Source organism: Papio anubis, chromosome 8, assembly GCF_008728515.1.
Source record: "Papio anubis isolate 15944 chromosome 8, Panubis1.0, whole genome shotgun sequence".
NCBI lineage: Eukaryota > Metazoa > Chordata > Mammalia > Primates > Cercopithecidae > Papio > Papio anubis.
This window is the reverse complement of record NC_044983.1, coordinates 40,285,983-40,311,514: the sequence shown is the minus strand read 5'-3', so window position 1 is coordinate 40,311,514 and position 25,532 is coordinate 40,285,983. Positions and strand designations below refer to the sequence as shown.

Genomic DNA, 25,532 nt, shown 5'->3' with positions numbered 1-25,532 from the left:
ATCACAAGATCAAGAGTTCAAGACTAGCCTGGCCAATATGGTGAAGCCCTGTCTCTACTAAAAATACTAAAATTAGCCGGGCATGGTGGTGCATGCCTATAGTCCCAGCTACTTGGGAGGCTGAGGCAGAAGAATTGTTAGAACCCAGGAGGTGGAGATTGCAGTGAGCTGAGATCACACCACTGCATTCCAGCCTGGGCAACAGAGTGAAACTCTGTCTCAAAAATATAATAATAATAAATAATAAATAAGTAAGTAAATAAATAAATAAATAAAATGCAAAGTACTACCTGCCCCTACTCCTAGGACTGAGACCCCATTTGGATTAAGATGGTCTTGCAGTGGCAGAAATTCACAGCTAAAAGATCAGAGAGAATGGAGCAGTGTGGTGTGTGATAGGAAACAGAAGTAGGTGTGTGATAGGAAGCAAAGCCTCTGGCAGTGCACTTTAGAGGGAAAGTGAGGTATGTGGACCTGACTGGAATTTGCAAACTGGATGAGGGACCAGGCCCTCCACCCCTTTTCTCATCCCTCCACCCAGAAATGCCAACATCCACATATCCACAGCCCAAAGGACATTGTGGTGGTTGTAACCAAGCATCCGCTCAGGCTGACCTTTGCACAGCAGGTTGAAAGTCTGAGCCCATTTTTTGATGCCAAGAGGTGGATGCAGCAAAGTCTGGGGGCAGGGTGAGGGTCCTGGTGTGAGAGTTGTTCGGGAGACAGGGTCTGGGACCTTCTTAGCACCACGCCTCCAAAAGCAGCTGCCCAGGCTCCAGCTGTGTTGCCCCAGCCCCCCATAGGCAGGGGGATTGCTCACTCTCTCCACCTGGGATGTGTTCTTGGGCTTGCAGAGATGCACACCTGGAGGCTTTCTTTGTTCTTGCTATGACTGGAGAATTGCAGATGTGTTTCTCTGCAGTGCAGTTCTCAGTGGAGGTGAATCACACCTTCAGAGGCCTTCCAAGGGTTAAGATTTTAGCTGTCAAAGGAATCCATTCAGCTAAAATGGGGACAACTGAACGTGTGTGAGACTTGAGCCAGGACTCATTTTCTGTGTGAAATTGGAAGATTTTGATGCCACCCGGGGAATAGCTATGTCCTGATTGGTCTCCCGTTGGAGAGGCCTTGGTGTAACTGCCTTGTCACTCTGCCTTCTCTCCTCAGAGCACCTCTTCGGTTCATTTTGGGCTCAGAGAGCAGCAAGCACTGAGGCATTATTTGCACTTTATTGACACCATTTCCGATCGGCTCAGCGCCAGTGACAAGTGGCTGTCAGCCCTGCTCGAGGTTGAGGGGAGGCTCCTGCCTCAGACTCAAGACTGCAGTCCTGGCTAAGCCTGGCCTCTCTTTCAAAGAGGATACTGCTGCAAGTTAGGCAATGAGTGTCAGAAGGGAACGAAAGGATGCATCGAGCGCAAAGCCCCTTGCTGCTGGTTAATTCCCACAGCTGCCAGATGTGGCCCTGTTGGTCCCTGTCTTATGGTCTATGGCTGAGCAGGACAGGTAGCTGCGGGTGACTGCGCCTGGAAAGGAGCTGATCAGGGTTCTCTGAACCTCATTCTGGTTGCACAGGGCAGTTTGGTTTTGCTGTTGGCGGGAGAGTCCTGGTAGTGGGGGAAGGACTCCAGTGACTGAACCCATGCCTGCATGAAACTCACGAGTGCACCCAGCGGGACGATCCTGCATCTGCTTAATGTGCACAGGGCCAGCCTCTTAATGCTACTAGAGCTTTCTGCTCTTTAAAACACGCATAAAAGCAAGCTGTTGTCCCGGGGTCATGGCAAGATAATTTGCTTTCAGCTTGAATCTTCTGAGCTGATGGACTGTGGTGGTGGTAACAGGGCAAATACTTATCCTTACATAAGTAACACACTTTCAAATAGTATGTTTTTGTGGAAAGAATGCGTACTGTTTGCCATAATAGGAAGTAATTAAGTAGTGTAGAAAGAGGAACTCTTGGCTTATATAAGAGACGTCTGAATATTCAGGGCAGTTCCTTGTTGCATAGACTGTGCCTACTAATGTTCTATCATCATTATCATTACCATGTCTACAGGAAAGAAGAAATTTATATGTAAGAACACACACATGCATGCATACATGAGCCCCCTTATATGAATGCCAATTTTAAAATGTATTGTTTGCACTTTAGATGGCTGTGTCCAATGTACTTCCTGTGCATCTCCACATGTATATGGAGAGCTGGGCTGAAGGAATAGAATAATTTCATTTTAAAATCATGGTCCTTATCCACTCTGAACTGTAGTCTATTGGCAGTGACAGCTATTAATCAAATAATGACATAAACAGATATGCATACCAAAAACTATGTTAGGAACCATGAATGGAAGGCAGAGAGTATATGAGAGGACTTCCTTAGAGTCAGAGGTCAGAGAAGGCTACCATGAGGAAGAAACAGCTGAGCTGAGGGAGGAGCAGGGGCGAATGAGGTGAAGCAAGGGAGAATATGCTGGTCTTAGAGAGCAGCCTGTGCAAAGCCCCAGAGGCAGGGAAAGGAGCAGAGGGTTGAAGGAAGGCCAGAGTGGGCGCAGTGCAGACAGCATGAGAGGCCAGGCGAGGTGGAGCTGGGATCATGCTGGAGCTTACAGGTAGGGGCGAGAGTCACAACATTCAGCGACTGAGACAGGGACATAAAGATGGGAACAGGAGACACTGGGAACTATGGGTGGGGGAGGGCGGGAGGAGGGCATGGGTGGAAAAACTAACTATTGGATACCGTGTTCACTACCTGAGTGACAGGATCATACGTCCTCCAAACCTCAGCGTCATGCAGTACATTCGTGTAGCAAACCTGCACAGGTACCCCCGAATCTAAACTAGAAGTTGAAATTATAAACAACTGGGACAGCCCCTGGGCCAGAGCAGTGTGTGTGCATGCATGTGTGTGCTCACCAGCTGCACCAGACGTTAACCCTATAGTTGCTGACTGAAGGGAAGAGGCCTGGGTGGGGGACAGCGGCCAGAGCAGCAGGGATGGGGTACTTAAGAGCCTGCAGCAGACCGGGCGCGATGGCTCATGCCTATAATCCCAGCACTTTGGGAGGCCAAGGTGGGTGGATCACCTGAGATTAAGTGTTTGAGATCAGCCTGGCCAACATGGTGGAACTATTTAGTCTCTACTAAAATAAAAAAATTAGCCGGGCATGATGGCAGGCACTTGTAATTCCAGCTACTTGGGAAGCTGAGGCAGGAGAATCTCTTGAACCCAGAAGGCAGAGGTTGCGGTGAGCCGAGATCGAGCCACTGCACTCCAGCTTGGGCAACAGAGCAAGACTCTGTCTTTAAAAAAAAAAAAAAAAAGCCTGCGGCAGTGGCCACTGACCTGGAGGAGTGGGGCATTTCAGCATTTAACACCTGCGCAGCTGTATTGCCGTGTCCTGGTTGAATATACCCCCCTTGCAGAAGCCACATGAAGGATTCCAGTCTTTCTCCCGAGCATAGAGGAAAGTGAACCACAGATTCAAGCACAGGAGTGACATGATTAAGGGTGTGCTTTAAAGGGTCTCACTGGCTACCTCATGGAAAACAGGTGGAGGGCCCAGTGGTGCAGTGGGGGAGCCTGTGTGTGCCCAGCAGCACCGGAGGGATGTAGGGGCAGCTTGGATGAGGGTCATGGCTATAGAGATGGAGCAAAGCCAAGCAGGCTTGGGTGATGGGTTGGATGGGGCACTGAGGGGAAGGAGACTTGAGAATGACCTTCGGAGGACTGGCTTCCATGGCAGGTGGGTGGTGGCACCATCCGCTAAATGAGAGATGCTGGGAGTGGACCGGTGTGTGGAAACATGGGGGAGGAGTCAAAAGCAGAGCTGTGTCCAGATCCCGGTAAGAAGGCTCTGAGGAATCCGAGCAGAAATATATAGTAAGCAGTTGGATATTTGAGCCTGGAATTCAGATAAGAGGTCCAGCCCAAAGATAGATATTTGGAAGTCATTCAGCCTTCGAGGAAGTCAAGTGCTGGTGGGGGCTGATGAGAGCAGGGAGGAAAGGCATGTTGAATATACTGTCACTCGCCTGTGTGGGGTCATTCCACAGCACTCATTAAGCACCCACTCTGTGCCAGGCCTATTCTAGGCACTGAACAAGACAGACAAAATAGTCTGCGTGCTGGTGACCTGTGCGTGCTGGTGAAGGAAATAGACAATAGCTAACAGGATGGGCACATACCTGAAGTCAGCTGACGGGAGACGCTGGGGAGGAGGAAGGTCAGGGTGCCTATTTCAGTGGGGTGGTTGGAGGGCTGTCTAGGGAGACAACTTTTAAGAGGCCTGGAAGAAGTAAGGGAGAGAGCCATGTGGTTTCTGGGGAACAGCATTCTTGGGAGAGCAGAAAACACGTGCAAAGGCCCTGGGACAGGAGTGACAGTGGTTTGCTTGGGGAACACTGAGGCTGGAGTTGAGTGATGGAAGGGAAGGTGGTAGGCAGTGGGGTGGGAGGAGTGCCTGGGGCCAGATCAAGGAGGGCTTGCATTGGTGACGGTTTAGATTTTGCCATAAGGGTGAAGTCATTTGATGGTGTTACACAAGAGATGCTTATGCTGATGGAGGTTTCTAAACAATTGCCCTCGCTGCTGTGTGGAGGACAGACTCGGGGCACAGGGACAGGAGCACCAGGAGGCTGGTGTAGGGGGCAAGGTGGAACTCCGTGGTGGCTTTGAATAAGGGGGAGAGAAGAGAGGTGGGGAGGCCAGAGGACTTGTTGCCCAGGCTTGGAGTGTCATCACCTGAGATGTGGTGGTCTCAGCACACATTTTACCGGGGCCCCTTACGCAGCCCGGGACTGGGTCATTCTTGCTGCTGGAGCAGCCACATAGCAATGGGTTGGTAGATTCCATCTCAGCTCAACAGCCACTGTGAAGACAGCCCTGATCCGCATAGCTTGAAGCCATCCCTGCCTTTGTGATGTGTCAGTACCTCTCTTAAGGCTTAAGCCTAGCCGGCCCCACTATGTGGCGTGGTAACATTGAGCAGGTCTTCCCACTCCTGGTGGGCTCCATGCTGCAGGAAGGCAAAGCCCATGACTGGGGACTCTGTTTCTCCACAGCACCTGGCATAGGATGTGTCCTATATTAGATGCTCTGGCATTTGTCTTCATAAATGGCCACATAATTGTGCACAGACCAGTATTAGCTTCACATGCTCAGTTTCCAGAATTATTGTTAGATTGATATCAAATCAAATTTTTTTTCTCATGGAGACTATAGCAATACAAAAATACTTTCTGGGATGAAGTAACTGACTATATACATTAATGAGTCAACCAAATAAAATAAAACTAGAAAAGACCAGTGCCAGCCTGCGTCCCCTGAATTGCTACAATTGTCAGATTGACGTGGATGCTCCACTGGGGGCTGTGAGCTGGAATCCCAGGGGCAAAAAGCCTCACGGTTTTAGTTTTCTGCTCTATTCCGATGACGCTGACACTTGCTGGTTCATTTGGCCTTCCTGATAGGAAAGAAAGAGCTTGAGGCTCCAGGAGATAATTTTCCATGAAGAGGAGAAGCCTTGTCATCTGCGACTCAGTGTAAGGCAGAGTTAAAAGTGAGGACTTCCCAGAGCAGCCCAGGCGCCGTTGGTCCTCTTTGCCTGTCTCATTTTTCTCTATAGTGCTTGCTACTGCCTGCCTTCATATGCATGTATGTGTCTGCTTATTTTTGTCTTCACTAAATTGTAGGCATCTTAAGGGGAGAGGGCTTTGCTTTCCTCATTGCTCCATATCAGGATCCTGCTTAACCTGTAGTAGGTGCTCATAAACTCCGTTGACAGACTGAATAAAAAAAAAAAAAAAAAAAGCAGCGATGTTGTTTGCTGTAGCTATGAATGGTGAAAGCTTATATATTTTATACTTAGACCACGTAGGAACTAGACTAAGCACCATCACTTTGTAAGAGCCTTGTGCAATCGTGCATACTTAGGATAATGACTCCTGCAATAAGCACGGCTCAGATGCTGACATTAGCCCCACAGATCGAGTATTTGGCAATATTTGCTGCAGCGTCCAAAAGCTCGACCATCTAAATGATCACAAAAGCATAAACGATTTCCAGTGCAAAAGCCCACTGAAAGCACCTGAAACCATGCCAGTTCCCCGGATGTGCCCTAAATTTCCACATGTGCATTAGGAAGCCCTATTATTGTTGGGCTCTTGTTTATCTTGAAGGTAAAGGGTTGCCGGCATTAGGAATAAATGGAGCACCTATAACAATAATTTCTGCTACAGTGTAGTATTTTCTATAGCAGCCAAATGCCAAGTCTTTTGATCAGGATTTCTTGGGCTCCAGTGATGGTGGTAATTACGACCTTTCCACGCTATAGAATCTTAGGGCTTAGTGGAACTCACGGCATTCAATTTTCATTTTATAGCTCAGGAAACTGAGGTCTAGAAGTTACTTCTGAATATCTTATGCTGTATTACTTTGGATTTGGTGAGTTGGGCTTAAGAAGTCCAAGATGAGGCTGGGCGTGGTGGCTCATGCCTGTAATGCCAGCACTTTGGGATGCCCAGGTAGGCAGATCACCTGAGGCTGGGAGTTCGAGACCAGCCTGACCAACATAGAGAAACCCCATCTCTACTAAAAATACAAAATTAGCTGAGCGTTGTGACGCATGCCTGTAATCCCAGCTACTCGGGAGGCTGAGGCACAAGAATCACTTGAACCTGGGAGGCAGAGGTTGTGGTAAGCTGAGATTGCACCACTGCACTCCAGCCTGGGCAACAAGAGCGAAACTCTGTCTAAAAAAAAAAAAAAAAAAAGAAAAAAAAAGAAGTACAAGATGAGGCCAGGCACAATAGCTCACACCTGTAATCCCAGCACTTTGGGAGGACGAGGCAGGTGGATCACCTGAGGTCAGGAATTCAAGACCAGCCTGACCAACAAGGTGAAACCCCGTCTCTACTAAAAATAAAAAAATTAGCCGGGCATTGGTGGTGGATGCCTACGATCTCAGCTACTTGGGAGTCTGAGGCAGGAGAACCACTTGAACCTGGCAGAAGTTGCAGTGAGCCAAGATTGCACCACTGCAGGCCTGGGCAACAGAGCAAGACTCCATCTCAAAAACAAACAAACAAAAAATCTGATCCTACCTGCACCCCCAAAACACACAGAAAGCCTTCCTAATATGGTGGTGTTGTGGTATTAAAGCTTCTTTAGACTTGCTGCCTTGGTGCAGCTCTGGAATAGTGATGAGGAAGAGAAAATGTTTCACTGGAGCCCTCACCTGGGAAATGAGTGTTCTGTGTTAAATAGTTAAACCAGATATGCAGCTAGGTGCCCCTATGCCTGGCACCTAGTGCCTGCTCCACCATTAATGCTCACATTACCCTGAGAGTTGGTTAGAGCAGGTGCTTGACCGGGGAGGCTGGGGAGACTCAGAGAGGTGAAGAGCCTCAGAGCCCAGGACTGAGACGCCCAGCCCAAGCCTCTGTACTTACTCAGAGGATGGATTTGACACTGCGCAGCAAGCCTGTTATTGCTCTGGGTGATCTGCCCCAGACTGATTTCATTTTCCCTTCCTCTGCAACCAAGGAAGAGCTAGTTGACCAGTTCAGTTACATAAAAATCTTCATTTGTAGTCACAGCAGCGACATTCCGTGGAATCCTAGGGACTAGGCAAAGGGTGACTAGCACCTTCAGGAATGATCGGAACACAGTGCAAGGAAAGCACGCTCTCTAAACTCCACTTTATGCTTTCATTGCTCTAGGAATTTAGAATATGAAGACCAGATGTGATCTTCATAGTGCTGAGAGACTAAGAAAAAAGATAGGCTTGTGTGTGGTTCCATGAAAGTGCATTCAATTCTGCAAACTCTTATGCACCAGGCTCCATGCTAGGACCTGATTACCAAGGTGAGCAAAACACAGGATCTCAAAAAATTCAGGCCTTTGGGATAGACAGACACAAGCGCAGATAAATGCAATTCTGTGTGATGAGGGTCTTGAGAAAGTTATCAAGGGCCATGGGAACATGGCCAAGAAAGCAATCCACTTTTAGGGGGCTGGAAATAGGGTACAGTGTGGCAAAGAGAGCGGACAGGGAAAGTCACAGGCAAAATGACACTGGGTCTGGGCCTTGAGGAAGATTCGCCTCTCTGGTTGTTAGAGGAAATGCTGAAAGCAGATCCCATGGTTGTGATGAGACTAGAGGAGGAATGAGAATTGGCCGCGATTGTTTGCATTCGACTGTGACTTCTTTGGTGTAAATCCTTTCTGTCCGTTTTGACAAGCCTTGGCTCTGATTTTAACTCTCTTACGTTCCCCGAAACCACTGTTAACAGTTTATATGAATCTTGGCATATTTTTTTCTGTACATGCAAAACACATGGCTTAACTGTTTTCTGCAAGCTGTTACGTTGTCTTATTCTTGGAATTGTGGAATTCAGAGGAAACTAGAAGCTCAGAGCAGTTTTGTCATTGCAAAGCAGCATAAATTGAAGGCTGGGAGGTCATATATAAGGACAGTTTTAGAAGTCCAGGGTTCTTTTCTCCTGACCCCACTGCCCTTCTTCTGAAGGTCTGGGTCTTTTTTTGTTTTGTTTTTAAAAAGAATACCAAGATCTCGGGCATAGATGCTCTTTCTAGTCCATAGGAGATATTCTTAGCTGCTGAGCTGCATTTCAGAGTCCCATTCTCTCATTAACTCAAGCTCACACTTCCTCCTCCACCTTCCCAAGGGCCTATCAACCTCTGCAGTTGATGTGCTGCTGAGCTACAGGATTTCTCAGAGCACAGGGCTGCTGCGAGTTCTGTACAATCAGAGTAGAAAGAAGGTGAGCTGAGGTTGATTCATTTCCTTGCAGAGTTCTAAAATCGTTGTGCATTCCTTTTCTTTAAGGTAATGAGAAGGATTAGAGTGTTTTTCCTCCTCATGAGTATCTAGCAAACTGTGAATCCTAAGTGCTACCTGGGCAGGAAGGCTAAAGTTAGATTGCAAGAAAGCAAACAGGGAAAATGCTCAGAGGCGGTCGCCTCCCTTTCCATCTGCACCACCTCTCTCTGAGTTTGTGCTGTCCTCTCAGTTTCTTCTCTTATTCTGTCTTTCCAGCCCCTAGGCAAGAGACAGGTTTGCAAAGGAGATCAGGTGTGACTTTCTACTATGGTTATGGCAGTTGCTTCAGCTCTGCCTGGCTTCTGATTCATTAGATTCCAAGATCATGTATTTTTAGCAGACCTTTCCCACCAAGCGGTCTCTGGGGAGCCATAAACTATCTGGGTTAGAAACAGACTGCAGGTGGTGTGGCCCCACAGAACGAGAGGCCTGCCCTCCAGAAGCGGTCTCCCCCATCAGCAGGTTTCCCTGTGGGTTGAGGGATGTTCTCTTAGCGTGTTTGATTGCACTCTGGGGTTTCCATCCTGGAATAATATCACAACTCCAGTAAAGGTCGTGCCTCACGGGTCCTTTACAAATAGGACAGATGCACAGCCACTCAGAAGGATGAGGCGGGAGGATGGTTTGAGCCCAGGAGTTCACGACCAGCCTGAGCAACATAGTGAGACCTTGTCCTACAGAATAAATAAATAATTTAGAAATTAAACATTAAAAAACAAATTAGCCAGGCATGGCCCTGCACCTGTAGTCCCGGCTCCTCAGGAGGATCATCTGAGCCCAGAAGTTCGAGGTTGTGGTGAGCTGTGATCTCCCCTGTGAATAGCCATGGTACTCCAGCCTGGGCAACATAGCAAGACCCCATCTCTAAAAGCAAGAAAGAAAAAAACCGGCCAGGCATAGTGGCTCATGTCTGTAATCCCAGCACTTTGGGAGGCTGAGGTGGGCAGATCACGAGGTCAGGAGATAGAGACTATCCTGGCTAACATGGCGAAACCCCGTCTCTACTAAAAGTACAAAAATATAGCTGGGCGTGGTGGTGGGCGCCTGTAGTGCCAGCTACTTGGGAGGCTAAGGCAGGAGAATGCCGTGAACCTGGGAGGCAGAGCTTGCAGTGAGCCGAGATCGCACCACTGGACTCCAGCCTGGGCGACAGAGCAAGACTCCATCTCAAAAAAAAAAAAAAAAAAAAAAAAAAAAGAAAGAAAAACCAGGACAGATAGATGTAATTATAACTTCATAGTGGCTGTGATTCCCAAATGTGTAGAAGCCCCAGTGGGCCACCTGTCCCCTACTTAGACCCCAGAATTACCCCCACAACATCACTCTTCTCCTGCACAGCCTCTGCAGCTCACCACCACTCCTCTTTACCTCCCATTAAAAAAATTGTTTAGTAGTTCCAAATCTACAGAAAAGTTACAAGAACCATACAGAGAATTCCTGCGTCTCTGGTGTCTGCATTCTCTACGCCCGTTCTCCTGCACTTCCTGTCCCTGTCCATCTGTCTATAATGTAGGACGTGTGACATGATTCTGCACATCCCCAGATAGTCCAGTGTATACCATCCAAAAGTAAGGGTACTTTCCCACATATCCATCCCACATGCCTGCCAATCTGGAAATCAACATTGATGCAACACAACCATCCAATCCACAGATTCCATTAAGATTTTGCCAACTGTCCCAACAATTTATCCCTCTCTCTGTGCCTCCTTCCCTCACATCTCCCCACCCCTTCCTCTTCCTCTTTCTGCCTCACCTCCCTTTCCTGCTCCCCTCCCTCCTTTCCTTTCTCTTTCTGCCTCTCTGTCTCTGTCTGTTTTCTCTCACTGCCTCTGTTCCCCTCCACCTTTTTCTGTCTCTCTCTGTTTCAGAAATCTCTCCAGGAAGATATTTTGCATTTAGCTGTCACGTTTCATCAGCCTCCTTCCATCTGGAATAGGCCCTCAGCATGCCCATTTCTCCTATGTTTGACTGTTTCCATGCTGTAGTTTGAACCTCTGCTGTCTGTCTGATGCTGCCTCATGGCCATATGGCCATGCTTGACAGGAATACCGTAGAAATCATGCTCCCTCCCCACTCCTGGGGATGTTAATCTTGATCACCCAGTAAAATTGGTGTCAGCCACATTTTTCTACTGTAAGTTCACTGATTTTCCCTTTGTAATTGATCAGTATTGTGTTGGGGGAGGGATATATTTCAGTCTAAAGGGATCCACTGATGGGAGCCCATTGATGACATCTGCCTGTATCAGCTACTGCTATGGTGGCTCCAGAGAGTGATTCCCCATTTCCATCATGTCTTCTACAATGTTTAGCTGGCGTTCTACTAAAGGATAAGCTTTTTCTTCTCCCCATTCATTTATTTTTTCTTTATTTGTGTAGACCTGTTTGGACTCATGGATCCATCTTCCATTTGATGGGTTTCAACCTGATACTCCGATGACTTATTTTAATGGTCAAGTCTAAGCTGGGCCAATAGGAGTCCTTCCCATCAGTTGGCTTCTTCATCCTTTGACATGTCCTCCTCATTCCTTGAGCATTTTCCTACTTTGTGGCACAAGGTGCCCCAGGCTCATTTTGTACTTGCCCTGCCCCAGCCCTGGCTCAGCGCTTCTCCAAAGATCCCTGGTTCTTATTAGTGGAGACAGCACTTAGACACCAGGGTCCGGTCCCCAGTGTGCCAGTTGCTCCGGGTTGTCATACGTCTGTGTGCATGCATGTGTGCATACACGAGTCTGTTAACTACATCTACAGCTGTCTATGTATATATATTTTACGAATCAATGAGATCACGCCAATATTTTTTCGATTCCAGCCCAGTGCTCAGAATTCTTTCTAGCCTTTCCTTTCCCCATGTTTGTACAGTCCTTCAGACAGCAGGAGGCCTGAATGCCACTGATGCCCATCCTCCTTAACGTATTCACTGACTTGTTTGCTCAGTGTGACAACCCCCCAACCACTCCATTAGCTGTCCTCTTTCTCAGACCCCAGACACGCTGCTGCCCATGCCCTGCAGGGCACCTCTCTGCTCACTGCCCTATAAGGCCGACATCACTCCCAGCTGGGTGGGGAGGGAGGGAGAAGGATGAGAAGGGAAGATGGGAAAGCACCCCTTCAGCTTTGATTTCCTTTCTGTTTTGGTTGAAATTTTGATGTAGGCAATTTGAGGAAAGAAATCAAAACTTATATAGCTCTAGTAATTTTTTAAATGTGTCTCAATTCATTTCCTCTTCCAGCCAAACCATCGTGCCGTCGCTCCTTCCCTTCCCATCATCCGCTCTGTTTCCTGTGGCTCCATGGTCTTTGCATTGCTTTCTTCCCTACTCTTTCTTTCATTCTCATCAGTTTGAGAATTTGGAGTAAGAATGGCAGTCACTCCAGTCCTTCTTTTCCTCTCTGTAACTCCAGTTTAGGCTCTTCTCTCCTACTCGGCTGCAGGGCTGCAGACCTGCAGACCTGCAAATATAATATATTCTGTTGTGGTCTCACTCCACAAACAAGGACCAATAATAGAGCAAAGCGAGAGCTAACACACGTACAGGTTGGTTGCTATTTGGGGAATTAAGCTTCTGTGACATCGAGTATAACACTTGCTTGTTTATAGCGAACTCAACAGAGAATCCAGATTGAATAGGAAACTGGGATATGAAATATATCCCACTAACCTAGGATATTAAATAGAAACATCCACTATGTAGACAGCTTCCTCCTTATCACAAGCAACATCTTCTGACGGATCTTTACTGCCTGCACGGGTAAATGTAAAAGCATCTAGGCATTTCTTTTCTCACCTTTCATTTTATTCACTCTGGGGTCCTCAGACTCCTTGGTGTCTCTGCCACTGCTATTGGGCCTGTTTTTTCCAGGACTGCAGTGCCTTCCATCCCCATAACATCTTCCCCTGGCCAGTGCTTCCTTGCCTCTGGGCCTGGCTCGACCAATCATTGGATAGTAGCTGTTGATGGATGCAAACGTTGTGTTTCCCGAGTGTTATATGAACATGTTTCCTAGGTTCTCCAGAAATACAGCTCAAAGAAAGGGAGTGGGGGTCTGAGCAGTGAGTTTCAGGAGGTGTGGGGTGGGGAGGCCCTCAGTCACAGGACACAGCTGAAGCTGCCTGCTCCATAGAGACAGGGCCAGCCTTGTGCACAGGTGAAATAAACAGCTGTGTGGAAAGGAAGTGTGAGGGCTGTGTATCCTCATGGGAATGTAGGCATTTGCTTTTGAGATGTTCTTGCAGTTTTGCAGAGACACCAAGGCCTTTCTATTTCAAACCGTTCCCCTTCTCTTGACAGGCAGAGTTAAATTCCCTGTGTCTCCTGTATTCATACACTTGGAAATCAATTAGTGCAATTGGGGCAATCAGAAGAGCTAAACAGAGGAATCATTTAACGAGAACAAATGTTTGGAATTGTGTATTTTGCCAATGGAATTTCTCACAGTTGGTGCAAGAAAATACTCCAAATTGAATCAATCAGGCTGAATGTGACTTTTTTCTTCTTCTTCGTAAAAATGTTAAAAGAAACATAGCCAGCTGAGGCCTCCTTCCCTACCCATCACACAGATCCCTTTTCAGAACAATTCTGTCAATTGACATCTCACCTGAAAAAGAGCAAAGGCAGACGCACAACTCCAGGTGTGTGTGCTTGGCATGAAAGTTTTTGCCAAAAAGAGCCTTAAAAGGTTATCTGCTGTGTTAGGACCATTTGGAAAGAGATCATAGGGGGCCAGCTGGCCTTAAGGGCTCAGTACAGGGAGTATGTAGGATGCAGAAGGCTGCAGAGAGCATGGCTCCTACCCTGACGATGAGAAAAAGCTCGATAATCTACAAAACGGTCATTTTTTCCTGAACCCATCTCATGCCTGCCTGAGGCAGTAAGGCAGCCGAGTAAACAGAAATTCAAACAGAAGCCAGGCTCTCTAAGAAGCAGACCACATAAATCACTTCAGCTTTGGCAGAGGTCGGGAAAGAGTGGTGTTCACCATACAAGCCAAAATCTTTTTTTTTTTTTTTTTCAGATAAGGTCTCACTCCACCACTCGGGCTCAAGAGCAATGGTGCAACCATAGCTCACTGCAGCCTTGAACTGCTGGGCTCAAGGGATCCTCCCACCTCAGCCTCCCAAAGTGCTGGGATTACAAGCCACCACACCCAGCCACCAAAATCTTAAAAGTTCTTGAAGGCCAAGTGTCGGCTGGTGTGTCTGGAACAGGCTTTTCTCCATGGGCCCCCCATGAGAAGTATTGGGATATGTCAGGAGCCAGATGAGGCCCCCTCGGCAGCCAGGTGTGCAGGAGGTGACCCCTGGCTATTCAGGCAGGGGTGGAGGGAGGAACGGACATGAAGCTTTCACTGCTTCTCCAGATCTTTCCCTCGTGTGAAGCAAAAACAGACCCTCTCACCTTTATTTTTATTTTTGAAATTGTGGTAACATTTATTCTGAGAATAAAACAGGCCTCCCGTACCCCACTCCTATGGGACACTCTGAGAGGAGGGAAGCCCAGTTCTGGGTGGAGTGGGCTGGAAGCCCCACCCATCTGTAAATGGGACTCCCAGGTCCCTGGGGGTGCATGAGGTGAACAAGGCAATTGCTCTTCCCCACCCACCCAGCATCCTCACCTGCCCTGTCCCCATCCTGGGGACCAGAGATCCCTGCATGGCCAGGAGCCAGCCCAGCCTACCTGTAAGAGCAGGCCTGTTAACCCAGTGCTGTCCGGGTGTGGGAGGCAGTGCCTGGCCCCAGGCTGAAGCCCACAGATCTGCCAGTTGGGCCTGGTTTGCACCTGTATCCCAGGGGACATGGTCGAGCAAAGATCCGTGTGTCAGCCCCATAGGCCTGAGCTGGCTTATCCAGCACTCACTGCACCCCCAACTCAGGAACCTTAATTTGAAGTAGACACTGAGGGGTAGTGATTACATGAATGTGTATATAGAGTGCACGCATATAGAGATACACCAATCCTTAGACTGTTCACCTAGAGGAGGAATAGAAACAAACTGCCTCAGCCAGGGGAAGGGTAGGAAACATTCCTGCCAACAACTTGCTGCTGCAGGGAAGGTAGGAGCAGCCACCCTGGGACTCCTAGGGGAGGGGATGGAGATTGTGTTGGGCCCGGGATTCTACACCAATAACAAGCAGGCAGCTGGACGTGGTGGCTCACGCCTGTAATCCCAGCACTTTAGGAGGCCGAGACGGGTAGACCACCTAAGTTCAGGAGTTCGAGACCAGTCTGGCCAATATGGTGAAACCCCATCTCTACTAAAAATACAAAAAATTAGCCAGGCGTGGTGGCAGACACCTGTAATCCCAGCTACTTGGGAGGCTGAGGCAGGAGAATTGCTTAAACTTGGGAGGTGGAGGTTACAATGAGCCAAGATCATGCCACTGCACTCCAGCCTGGGCAACAAGAGTGAAACTCCATCTCAAAAAAAAAAAAAAAAAAAATCAAAAATCAAAACAAACACACAAAAAAACAAGTAGGGGTCGGCTACTGCTGGGGGAGGAACAAGAAACTCACACCCAAGACCAATGCAAGTGAGACAGGTTTTGCTGCCACAGAGAAGGGGGAAGGATTGCTAAACATGGAAGAGAAATCCCACTTTGGAGGGCCAGATGTACAGAGCCTGCCTAACACTGAAGCTGGAGCACAACAAAAGAGAACATGCTCATTACTACCAGCCTAACATGTTATAATAAGCAAGAGCAGGCCACTGCTGGGAGAAGAGTAGGAGCATGGAGAAAGACTGCATTTAAGGCCCAGGCATGCAGGATGGCTGGAAGTTGAGGGAAGTCAGGAACACTCACACAAAAAAAACCCTGGCACCCCAGCTCCAACTCAAAGTTCAAGATAACCACAGTCTACCTTTATAAGAATGTGAAGGCTGTGGTGCACTGAAAGTAACAACAAAACTCAAACTCAGGTCAACCCCTAAGATTGACTCAGCTTTCCCACCTCCATGCTGACAACTTCACAGAAGAAGAGGCATGTTCATTTCCAGCCATAAAAACTACTCACCTCAGTCTCTACTGCTCTTCTATGCTTGATGTCTGACACTCAACTAAAAATTATCACACACCAAAAAAAAAAAAAGAAAGAAAAAAACAATGAACTATTTTCAAGAGACAAAGCAATAAACAGAATCAGACCTAGAGATGACCACAATGTTGGATGTTGGAAGTATTAGATGGACTTTAAAATAACTATGATTAATATGTTAAAGGATCTAGTGGGAAAAGTGGATAACATTCATGAGTAGATGGAAAATTTCAGCAGAGAGATGGAAACTATAAGAAAAAGTCCAATGAAATGCTGAAAGCAAAAGACACTTTCTCAGAAATGAAGAATTTCTTCAACAGGTTCATCAGTAGACTGGACATAGCTAAGGAGAGAATCAAAGAACTTGAAGATAAGTCAATAGAAATAATTCAAATTGAAACAAAAGAGAGAAAAGAAGGGGGAAAAAACAAACCAAAACAGAGCAGCCAAGAGCTATGGGACAACATCAGCTGGTCTAAAACACATGTAATTGGAGCTCCGGGAGGCAGTATCTGTAGGAAAAGGACTCTAGTGAACTGGTGTTTTCCTCCAGGAAAAGCCATATGGTTAAAAAATGGCCACAAGTTGTTATTGCTTTTCTCCCCAGCTTCTAATTTAGTGAAATCATTTACTCTTATATCCTTCCACTTCCTTCTTGCTTATCTTCTACACCCTGTTATTTGAGGGAAGAAATGTGTGATTTATCCACACCCCCAATCCCCTTTAACAGCCTGTCTGCCGTTTGGCTTCAAGAAAAGTGGCTGTGAAGGTGAGAGGGAGTCACCAAAAAGATTCACAGCAAGTCTCAGCAAGCTGCCTTTTAGCAACCAAGCTAACTTAAACTTGATTTAGCTAAAGTAAAACATGATTCTCAGTTTTGAAGAGGTGGTAAATTACAGTTCATCTCTGTCCATAGTTACAGCTAAGAACAAATAGCTCACATAATTTGCACTCCTCCTCCTCCTTCTCATTTGAGCAATGAAAAATCTGCTTAAAGAAAAAGGAAGTATTAGATATGGTACTTATCCACGAAATGCTCTTTTGGATATCAGAAGTGGTCTCCTGTATAAACTAGTTATACATTTAATAAGACAGCTGTACAAGCTCCTTTGTGTGTGTGTGCAGGAGGTTCGTTTTCAGATGTTCAGCAACTTCCACTGCTAGATGGTGGTGACTTGTGGCTGTCACCACCCCTTAGGCAGGTAGACGCAGCCATCTACCTACTAAGACCAATTGCTGGAGGAGAGGTGCTGCTGGGGTCTGGATGTTTGTGCATCTCTTGTATCCAAATGCTTGGGGAAAGGAAGAGGAGGTTACTTGCTGAGAGAGCTGGTAGCATATTTTAGCTTATGGGTTTAGAATCTAAACTCAGACACGCTTCTCATCTTGCTGTTGTTAATGAACTTGCAACCCTGTCTTTGTGCAGGTGGGCTCCTCTGCCTTGAAAAGGCCTCTGTGAAGCTTTCTGGGCCTTCTTGACAGAGCAACTCCTTTCTCCTCTGTGCCACCTCTACCCCTTTACATGCTGTTTGGGACCTTTTTCACATGATTTTGCATTTATTTTTTTATGCATCTGTGTTCCCTACAAAACTGAGTACTTCAAGGGAAACAGTTTGTGTTTGATTCATTTCTAGCACAGGGCTAGACACGGACTAGATTCTCAATAAATACTTGTTGAGTTGGGTGAAGTAATTGCTCAGCGTTTGATGGCAACAGTGCCCACACCTGTGTTTGAGACAAGTGCTTCTGCAGTCCCGTCCCCATGTGGTTTTTACAGGCATTGCATTCCCAGGCCATCTTGCATCTCTCTCATGAACTGTGCCCAATGGGGTTTGATTCAGTGGCCCTGCTGAGAACAGTGGATTCAGATCCCCATAGTAATAGACTTGGAAGTGATTTAGGGTGACTATGTTAAAGACAAATTTACACTAAAGTGAGAAAACATTTTTCAAAAATCATAAAGAAGACGGAGGTCACTGAGCCAGTATCTGGGATGGAGGGAGAGTGCAGCTCTGCGAGAGGCAGGCCTACTCAGGAGGCCCCTTTCGTGGCAAGGGTCCTTACTCTCTGCCCTTTGCGAGGGAAGCGCGGGACCCAGGAAGGGAAGAAAGGGGATTTTCTGCAGATCAGGGCGATGAATAAAATCCTAGAGATCAATTGCCGAGGTCACATCCATTCGTTAGCTCTAAACTTCGTGGAGACCAGAAAAGGGAAGATATGCTTTCATCATCTGATAAAAAGAAACACAGTCGTTTGGGGTTTTGTTTTGTTTTTTTGAGACAGAGTCTCTCTCTGTCACCCAGGCTGGAATTCAGTGGTGTGATCTCTGCTCGCTGCAACCTTGGCCTCCCAGGTTCAAACAGTTCTCCTGTCTCAGCCTCTTGAGTAGCTGGGACTACAGACGTGTGTCACCACGTCTTGCTAATTGTTGTATTTTTAGTAGAGACAGAGTTTCTCCATGCTGGCCAGGCTGGTCTCGAACTCCTGCCCTCAAGTGATCCAGCTGCTTCGGTTCCCAAAGTTCTGGGATTACAGATGTGAGCCACCGTGCCCAGCCAGTTATCACAGTAGTTTTTAGGGGGAAGAAAACCAAAACTCTTTTTTCCTGGGAATTCCAGGTTGGTCCTGTGTGTGGGTGTGCCCTGGAGAGGCTGTGTGGCTTCTGCCAATCATTTGACTACTCTGGGCCTCAACTTCCTCAGCTGCAGATGAAAGGGTGGAGTTCAGGGACCTCTAATATCCCTTTTGAGTCCTGCATTCTCTGGTCAGACAGTATATCTAGAATGCCTCCAGATTGAAATCCTGACATTGGCCTCAAAGAGCAGGGGCCGGCCGTCCCAGAGCATTAGCAGCAAGCATTAGCTATTTTCTTTCCAGGCTTGCTGGTTTTGCGGCTTTGATGCATTCAGGACCCACAAATGCTCATCAGAGCGACTGTGCTGCCCAAGTAAACACTAAAACCCCAGCCGTCAGCACCGAGTCAAGGCTGGCTGCCGCTGTGAGTCAGCTTCCCGCAGTAAGCAGCCCGCGGCAGCTGCCGGACTGTCACTCCAGCCGCGCCCACAGCCACAAACACCACCCCAGTTCCCAAGCAATCACAGGGCATCCGCTGTCAGCACCAGGAAGCTTCTTGAGAAGGTTGTCGCTGGGTTGGAAGAGCGCTTGCAGAAATGCTGTGTGCTGCCTGAAAAAGCTCACCCTGCTCTGAGAAGGAGCAGGGACTCCTTCCTGCCCACCCACCCCAGAAAAGAGTTGCAAGATGGCAGAAGCAAGAGTGACTCCGGGCTACCAGCGCACTGGTCACTCAACAAATTGCTTTGCAGTGAATTTTTCTTGCAAATCGAGGGGAGGGGAACTGGTTTCTGCCTGCCCAGTGCTCTCTCCCCTTCTCCTGGATTCCCATTTGGCCCTCAAGCACTTTCTCCCTCTCTATTACCCAGAATGGCTCTGACCTAGCTTTCTCTGATAAACTCATTCACACCGGGTGAGAAGAATCCACACAGCTTTGGACCCTTCAGTGAATGGTGTGCAAAATCTGCAAGAGGAGGAAATCTAATGGCCAGTGGTCATTTTCAGGCATTTGCATGAGGAAATACTTGGTAAACCACCCTCTCTCCCCTACACACACACCCTGGCAAGGCTGGCTGTGCTGATAGGCGGGGGTGTAGGGCTGCCCTGACCTACATAGGAGATAGTTAATGTTCCCTTTGCAGCCCCCTCTCATTTCTCTAACATCCAAGGCACCTGTTATATTTCCTCTGTCCAAGGCCCCCACATAAAAGAAGCATTGGACCCCTTCCATTCTCCTATCGTGACTTTGGGTGACTTTCCTCTGCTAGTTATGGCAAAGCAATTTGCCTAATCTGTGAATGGGCTAATGCACTCCCACTCCCATGTAGAATACTTGTGTTTGAACAAGAACCTCCTGAAAATGATGCCCTGACACAGTGGGAGAGCTGGAATTTGAGGAACGCAGGGTGGGGCTGCGGAGATATTTGGGGACATGTGAGTCAGGGACCCCACACATCATACCTGCAGAAACCAAGCCCTCTGTCTAGGTGGCGAGGATCTATTTCATGAGCTGGAGCCTGCAGTGGCTCTGAGGCCTCCCCTGGAAAGGAACAAGATAGAACAGAATTAATCAAAACGGGAGGCCAGGAGGAGGAGGAGGAACAGGAGAGGAGGGGAAAATTGCTAGTGGGGAAGGAGGAGGACAGGAACAAAATAAAAAAGCAGGGGGTGGAGTTTGCTCACTGACTAAAATCATTTTCTATACGGAGCCAAGATCAACTCATCTGTTGGAATTGATATTTTGCTCCTTCATGTCGTCAGACTTATTTGTGGCTCCGAGTAGCACTCCTTGATGTCAGCTTTTGCCAGAAAGTTTCAAGACCTTTCAGGGCAAGGATCAGAAGAGCAGGAAGCATGAGAGTGATACATAAAACTTGAGCTTGGCTGCCTTCCATAAAGCACAGTGGCAGCTTCACCAGATGCAGCTGGAACTTTAATTGGTTAAATTTTAATTGGTTCTGCTCTTGAGGGCTAAGGGTTGGGCAGGGAAAATGTTTTTGTTTGTTTGTTTGTTTTTGCTTTGCCTAAAGCTTAACTGTCAGCCAGGCTTCTTTGGTCACCTTTGAAATTATGGGATGGCAAAGGGGCTATTTTATGTTTTATATTTATTTTTATTTTTGAGACAGGGTCTGGCCCTGTCACCCAGGCTGGAGGGCAGTAGCAGGATCTCAGCTCACTGTAGCCTCAAACTCCCGGGCTCAGGTGATTCTCCCACCTCAGCCCGCTGAGTAGCTGGAACTATAGGCACACACCACCACACCTGGCTACTTCTGTGGGTTTTTTTTTTTTCTTTTCTTTTGTAGAGATAGGGTTTTACCATGTTGCCCAGGCTGGTCTCAAAATCCTGGGCTCAAGCAACCAGGCTGTTTCAGCCTCCCAAAGTGCTGGGGCTACAGGCATGAGCTACTGTACTGGGCCAAAGGGGCTATTTTAATACTGATTTTTCTATTGAGGAAATCTTACAGCTGGGTGGTTGGTGGTATTCATTTCTCATATGAGCTTGCTTCAAAGTTTAACATCTTATCAAACATATGTCTATTTCTACAAGCGTTTAGGATGCACTGGTGTTACCACTTTGCTTTTCCTGGTCACTGCTGTGAAAATTAACCAGGGGTTGAAGCTACATCATTTTAATTAAGTGGGCTGCCTAAAGCCTGGCCTCAACCTGAATTTCAAGGTCACCATGGGTCTTGTGAGAGCTTCCTGCATAATTCCCATCTGGGAGTGGTGGGCCAGTTCTTGCCCTTCCTTTCCACCTCTGCTCTGCTGTGACCTGAGGCGTGAAGGGGAGGCTGGGTGGCCTTGCCCTGTGCCCTTTTCAACCCCTAGACACCCTCCACTCCTTCCCTCCAGTGCTGTGAACACCTCAGGGCTGGGAAGGGGCCTGGGCCCCCACTGGGACCTGCAGAATGCACCATTTGACTAACCATCCCATTCCCGCCTCTCTGCTCTTTACAGAATGGGTTGAATGGCTTGCATCTGGCCTCTAAGGAAGGCCATGTGAAAATGGTGGTTGAACTTCTGCACAAAGAAATCATTCTAGAAACAACAACCAAGGTATGTCTCACAGGGAGTGGGGGAGCTTTGCATTGAAAATTCAAGTTTGTGAGTCCTTCCTTAGAAATCAGTCCTTCATGAGAGAACTCAGGCATGCATCTGAATTTCTCTTATCCTTCCAATCACTTTCTATTGATTCTCTGAATCCCTGAAGCTGCCTGAAACAGACCCCGTTTCCAGAAAGATTCAGTGGGCCTTTATCCTCATCACTAGGTTACATATCTAAAACTACAGCCCTTTCCTGGTTGCTCTATGCTTTCTCAGGGTCCTTGACTCTAACTCAGTGTCCAAGGGCTCTGAAAGCCCCAGTCAGGTGCCTGGAGTTGAATCCCAGCAACGTACTTCACACTCTGTGACCTGGGACGAGTTACTTGGCCACTATGAAGCCTCAGCTTTGTCTGTAAAATGGAGATTATAATGCTTAGTTGCAGGGTTGGTATGAAAATTAAGTGAGATGGCATACATCAAATGCCTGGATGTATTTATTGGATGGATGTATTTATTGCTCATTGGATCTATTTATTGATTACTGATGTATTAATGATTATTGATTCCTATAGTAAGGAATCAATAAATACTGGTGACCATGTTGTTGCTGAGGGTTGTAGACAAGAATCCAGATCTCTTTCATTTTTCCTTCTCCAGCAAGTCTTCCTTGTTCAGCCCCAAACTGATTTCCTCTCCTCGCTAATGACCTGGAACAGCATTCTCTTTCACGAGGAGGCGTTTGGCATGGGGCGACGTCAGGCATCCACAGTAATGTATTTCACTCAATTTCAGTAGATTATAAACACCAGTGACTCAACTTCTGAAATCCCAGAGTCATGAAATTGATACGTCTACAGATTGCAAAATAAGTTTCATTTTTTACCTGTCACGCATCTTATTTATCAAACAGGATGCAACCAGCAATTAAAAATAAAACCAAACAGGCTGGCCACAGTGGCTTATGCCTGTAATCCCAACACTCTGGGAGGCCGAGGCGGGAGGATCACCTGAGGTCAGGAGTTTGAGACCAGCCCAGCCAACATGGCGAAACCCCATCTCTACTAAACATACAAAAATTAGCCAGGCATGGTGGCGCAGGCCTGTAATCCCAGCTATTCGGGAGGCTGAGGCAGGAGAATCGCTTGAATCCAGGAGGCGGAGGTTGCAGCGAGCTGAGATCACGCCATTGCACTCCAGCCTGGGTGACAGAGACAGATTCCCTCTCAAAAATAAATAAATAAAATAAAACAAACAAAAAATCATCTCCATTTGCTAACTCAAGTATTGTCTCCCTAGTTCTTGTTTTCTCTTCTCCTCCCTCCTCTGTTGCTGGGATTCATCCTCCTCCTTTCCTATGTTCTTCTTCTGGAGTTCTTTCCCCGCTAGCCTCTTATTTTCCATTTGGTATTTATTACACGTGATCTCACACACAGCCTCAATTTCAGTTCCATGCAGCAAACAGTTTGCTGCCTCTCAAGCAGAGAGTGTAGAAGAACAATACGTAGAGAACAGATATAATTTATGGTTATGAAGTGAACTACCAAAATATTATGAAGGTAGAATCATCTCTCAGGTAAAATTCTGTAATTTTCATGTCATTTCCTGAATGTGAAAAGATCTTATTGCACTTTTGGGTAAAATAAACTGAATTGCTCTTTCTGACTGGATATGGGGTATTTTTTCCCCAAATTCTATGTCAAATTCCGATTGTTCCCACCCTGCTTCTTGTGTGGATGAAGGATGAGATTATTTTCTCTGCACACTCCCACGTATCTGGCTGTGAGCTGCGTGCCATCTGACCTGCCCCGCGTGTGCCGGAGCGGCGCCTGCCCTGGCGTGCCTTCAAGGGCTGCGGAAACACGAGGCTTCAGTGCTTTGACTATTTCCGAATCTCCTCCCCAGGTTGTGATTTTGCAAGTGAACACTTGGTGTGTCTTTTTTATTTTTAGAAATTTTCTAAGCCAACGTGGCTTTGGAATACCATCCAGAGAGAGAGGGGAAAAAAAGGTGGAACTGAAACCGTGGGCTGGGGAAGAGTCACAACAGATTGGGGACTGTGATGGGGCTCCCAGGCAGCAGAAAGATGAAAAAAAAAAAGAAAAAGAGTAAAGAGCCAAAACCAATTTAGATTCCTAAAATGTACTTAGAAATTTTAAAAGCATAAAACAAATGCATTCTCTCCCCATCCTCCTATCTCCAGCTCATAAAGACTGGAGCTCGGCACCTAAGCTGTTAATGAACGGGGACAGCTTTCATCTCCACTGGAGAAAAGCCTGCTCTCTCACTCGGGGTCCCTCTCCCCCTTCCACTTGCATTCACCCAGCACCCATGCAACCTTCATCCCTGCTCTGAGCTCTGTGAGCCCCTGAAAACAGAGAAATTGGATATTTGTGGAGCAAAATACAGCTAAGTGATTTTTCCTGCTCCTTTGAGGCAATGTTCTTTCATATTGAGGGAGGGGCAGAGGAAACAGAGGCTCACACATCCCTTTTCCTGTGACTCCCACGACTTAGGCCAGGGGCCTTCTTGAGCCTCATAATGTGTGTGTATAGATAGGGGAAAGGAGGTCCACTTCCAGAATTTTCCCTGTGTTCTTATTGCTCACTTATGCTGCCCTTGGTCCAGCTGGCTTGAACCAAGATCCATAGCCAGGGTTCCACCACTGATGAGCTCCCCCAGACAGGGGGGCCTTCCCCTCCTCGTGGGGTAAGGAAAGCTCTCATATCGCTGGACTTCAGGCAGGAAGGCTCAGATGGAAAGAAACATTTGACGTGAGCCTCTTGATGTCTCCGTGGCCTCTGTGCCTCCATGCTGGCCCGGGCCTGCTGTGCTTATGCCCAGGAAGCGTGTGACCAGTGAATGAAAGGACCCAGGATGTCTCCTTCTTTTCCATGGGAGCCCAGAAGATGCTACTTGGAGCTCAGCGTCCTGGTGTCTAGAAAAGTTTCTGGTGCCAGCAGCCCTGCTGCATTTGGTACAGCAGGTGCCAAGCCTCTCAATGGAGGCTCTTTGGACTTCTATGAAAAATTATTAATGAACTTCCAGACTTTCATATCTGGCATTTATTCTCCAATGGATACTTGAGGAAGAACTTTGTTCTTCATCAAATAGAACTTGAGGAGAAATCAAAAAGACAACTTCAGGAGGCAACAAATGGGAAGTGCCTGCCTTTAAAAAAACAAACAAACAAACAAAAAAACCGGTTTTATGCCTTTTTTTTTTTTTAAAGACACAGAGACTGGGTCTCACTGTTTCCCAGGCTGGTCTTGAACTCCTGGACTCAAGCAATCCTCCTACCTTGGCCTCCCAAAGCACCAGGATTACGAATGTGAGCTGCTGTACCCAGCCCCAGGCTTTATGCTTCAATTACCAGGCAGAGTACAAGAAATAGACCTGGGCTGCTTCCCAGCCCCCAGGGCGGCCTCATGGGCCTGCCTCCCCGACCCAGGAAAGCTGGGTCAGCAGCGGCTGGGGGGCCACACGGCTGGGCCCCGGGCTGCTCTCTTCCATCTCAGTGAGGAAACTTTTCCTCCAGGTGACAGATGCCACCGGGCAAGGTCAGAGTCCGAAGTCCATGCCTGTCAGTTCTTAAGTTTCTTGAAATGGATTAGTTAACGATTATGTAGTTTAGTAAAAAGAACTACATACTGTCTAAACTCTAAAAACGAGGTTGTTTGAGATCTCTGCTCCTTAAGTAGTGCAGGGACAGATGGGTCCGACCATGGGCCCATTTTCTGCACCCGCCCTATTTGACGGAAGCATGGAATGGAGCCTGCCCACCCCCGCCCCCGAACTCCCTGAATGGGGGCGCAGGTGCAGGACACCCAGGGGAGTCCACCCCCAGAGGCAGTGCTGACATTCTGGTCCAGGACCCCCGGGGGCTGGCAGGAGCCTGGCTGGAAGGCTGTGGGTATCCCGGCAACAGAAGGAGGCTGCTGGTCCTGTCTGTGAATTGTTGTTAAATATCCAAGAAGAATCCAGACAAGAAAACCTGAGAACGTTAAACTCATGTTCTCAGGCCCACGCCTGTAATCC

At 47.5% G+C, this 25,532-nt stretch overlaps 1 protein-coding gene across 20 annotated transcripts in view; it reads left to right on the top strand.

Moving 5' to 3' along the window:
* ANK1 (ankyrin 1) overlaps positions 1-25,532 on the top strand; it is a 242,666-nt gene that overhangs the window by 138,444 nt on the left and 78,690 nt on the right. For 18 of the 20 annotated variants that reach the window (XM_031669507.1, XM_031669506.1, XM_031669503.1 and 15 more), the window contains one exon: positions 21,411-21,509. The exons of the other annotated variants lie outside the window; for them this stretch is intronic. In XM_031669507.1, coding sequence (XP_031525367.1) covers positions 21,411-21,509 — 99 coding nt within the window. The remainder of the gene's footprint in view (positions 1-21,410; positions 21,510-25,532) is intronic. 20 annotated transcript variants of the gene reach the window in all.